Below are 1561 nucleotides of genomic sequence, written 5' to 3'. Positions count from 1 at the left end.
TTTGTTTAAATGGAAATTTATTGAAATGATGTGGGGATCACACGGGAGGGTCCCGGGGCCATGCCGGGCCCTGCCCTCACTTCCTGCGGGGCATCTTGTCCGGCAGGTCCTGGAAGAAGTCGTTGCACATCATGGCCATGCAGGCCAGGAAGGTCACGTACTCCTGGAAATCCACCTCGTTGTCGCTGTTGCAGTCCAGGTTGCTCATCAGCTTCTGTAAACTCGCCTCGCTGGTTTGATTCTGCCCGAGGGAGGAGGGAAAGGAAGGATTAAAACCGGGCTTTGGAGGGGTTAAAACCGGGGCTTTGGAGGGGTTAAAACCGGGCTTTGGAAGGGTTAAAACCGGGCTTTGGAGGGGTTAAAACCAGGGCTTTGGAGGGGTTAAAACCGGGCTTTGGAAGGGTTAAAACCGGGCTTTGGAGGGGTTAAAACCGGGCTTTGGAAGGGTTAAAACCGGGCTTTGGAGGGGTTAAAACCGGGCTTTGGAAGGGTTAAAACCGGGCTTTGGAGGGGTTAAAACCGGGCTTTGGAAGGGTTAAAACCGGGCTTTGGAGGGGTTAAAACCGGGCTTTGGAAGGGTTAAAACCGGGCTTTGGACGTCCCCAAAGCCCCGAGTCCCCCCCCCGGCACTCACGCTGAAGCTCGGCAGCTCCTTGGTGAGCAGCTCCTTAAGCTCGGCTTTGTTGAGCTTGTACTTGTCGCCCTCGTTGCCCGAGTACTTGTGGAAGGTGGCGACCACCACGGCCAGCGCCTGCTCCAGGGGACACGCCATGGGGACAGCTGGGGACACAGCGAGGGGACACAGGAGTTGGGCACCCTCAGAGCCAGAACCAGGGACCAATCCCCCGTGCCAGGCCCGGGTCTGTCTCGGGATGCTCCGGTCCCTCCCCGGCTCCAGCCGGGCTGGGCAACCCCAAAATAGGGGGAAAAATGGGAAAAAAAGGGAAGGGAAGGGAAGGGAAGGGAAGGGAAGGGAAGGGAAGGGAAGGGAAGGGAAGGGAAGGGAAGGGAAGGGAAGGGAAGGGAAGGGAAGGGAAGGGAAGGGAAGGGAAGGGAAGGGAAGGGAAGGGAAGGGAAGGGAAGGGAAGGGAAGGGAAGGGAAGGGAAGGGAAGGGAAGGGGAGGGAAGGGGCTCGGGAGTTTTTCCAGCCCTGGCCCGGTGAAATCCGCATTTCCAGCTCGGCACCTGCAGCGGGACCCCCCCCAGCCGCGCCTGGCAACATCTGGAGAACATCTGGAGGGGTAAAAGCGACTCACCGAGAGCTCGGGAGGGACAGGAGAGATCGGGCAGGGCGGAAGGGGAGCCAGGCTCAGGCCCTGGCATTTATAGCGTTCATCGCCCCGCCTGAGCCACACCCGGCCGGGGAGGCAGCGACGCTCCCGAGCCCGCCCGGACCCGGCTGGAAAAGGAGAAAAGGAGGAGAAAGGAAACCCTGGGAGCTGCCCCCGCCCTTGCCAAGGGCGCTGGTTTGGATTAGGAGGAGCAAAATGCGCCGCTGGGGCTGCCCAGGGACCACCCGGGCCGGGAGAGCCCCGCGGGGTTCGGGTGCCCCCCGGTGCCC

The 1561-nt window shown here is 61.1% G+C and overlaps 1 protein-coding gene across 1 annotated transcript; it reads right to left on the bottom strand.

Annotated features, from left to right (window-relative positions):
• LOC136568237 (protein S100-A4-like) lies at window positions 1–1561 on the bottom strand. The gene is made up of 3 exons (XM_066568145.1): window positions 1257–1561; window positions 635–780; window positions 1–241 (listed from the first exon to the last, which is right to left on the bottom strand). Exons 1-3 carry the CDS (start codon window positions 1321–1323, stop codon window positions 77–79), a joined length of 378 nt encoding a protein of 125 aa, XP_066424242.1. The 5' UTR covers window positions 1324–1561; the 3' UTR covers window positions 1–76.

Source organism: Molothrus aeneus, chromosome 31, assembly GCF_037042795.1.
Source record: "Molothrus aeneus isolate 106 chromosome 31, BPBGC_Maene_1.0, whole genome shotgun sequence".
NCBI lineage: Eukaryota > Metazoa > Chordata > Aves > Passeriformes > Icteridae > Molothrus > Molothrus aeneus.
The sequence above is the reverse complement of the archived record's forward strand: the minus strand, read 5'-3'. Positions and strand labels throughout refer to the sequence as shown.

Excerpts from the sequence above, each read along its gene's own strand:
- LOC136568237 (XM_066568145.1), bottom strand. The coding sequence starts at position 1,323 with ATGCCAGGGCCTGAGCCTGGCTCCCCTTCCGCCCTGCCCGATCTCTCC. Across the intron at positions 781-1,256 it reads CTGTCCCTCCCGAGCTCTCG|CTGTCCCCATGGCGTGTCCC; the intron begins GTGAGTCGCTTT and ends CTGTGTCCCCAG. Across the intron at positions 242-634 it reads AGGAGCTGCCGAGCTTCAGC|AATCAAACCAGCGAGGCGAG; the intron begins GTGAGTGCCGGG and ends TCCCTCGGGCAG.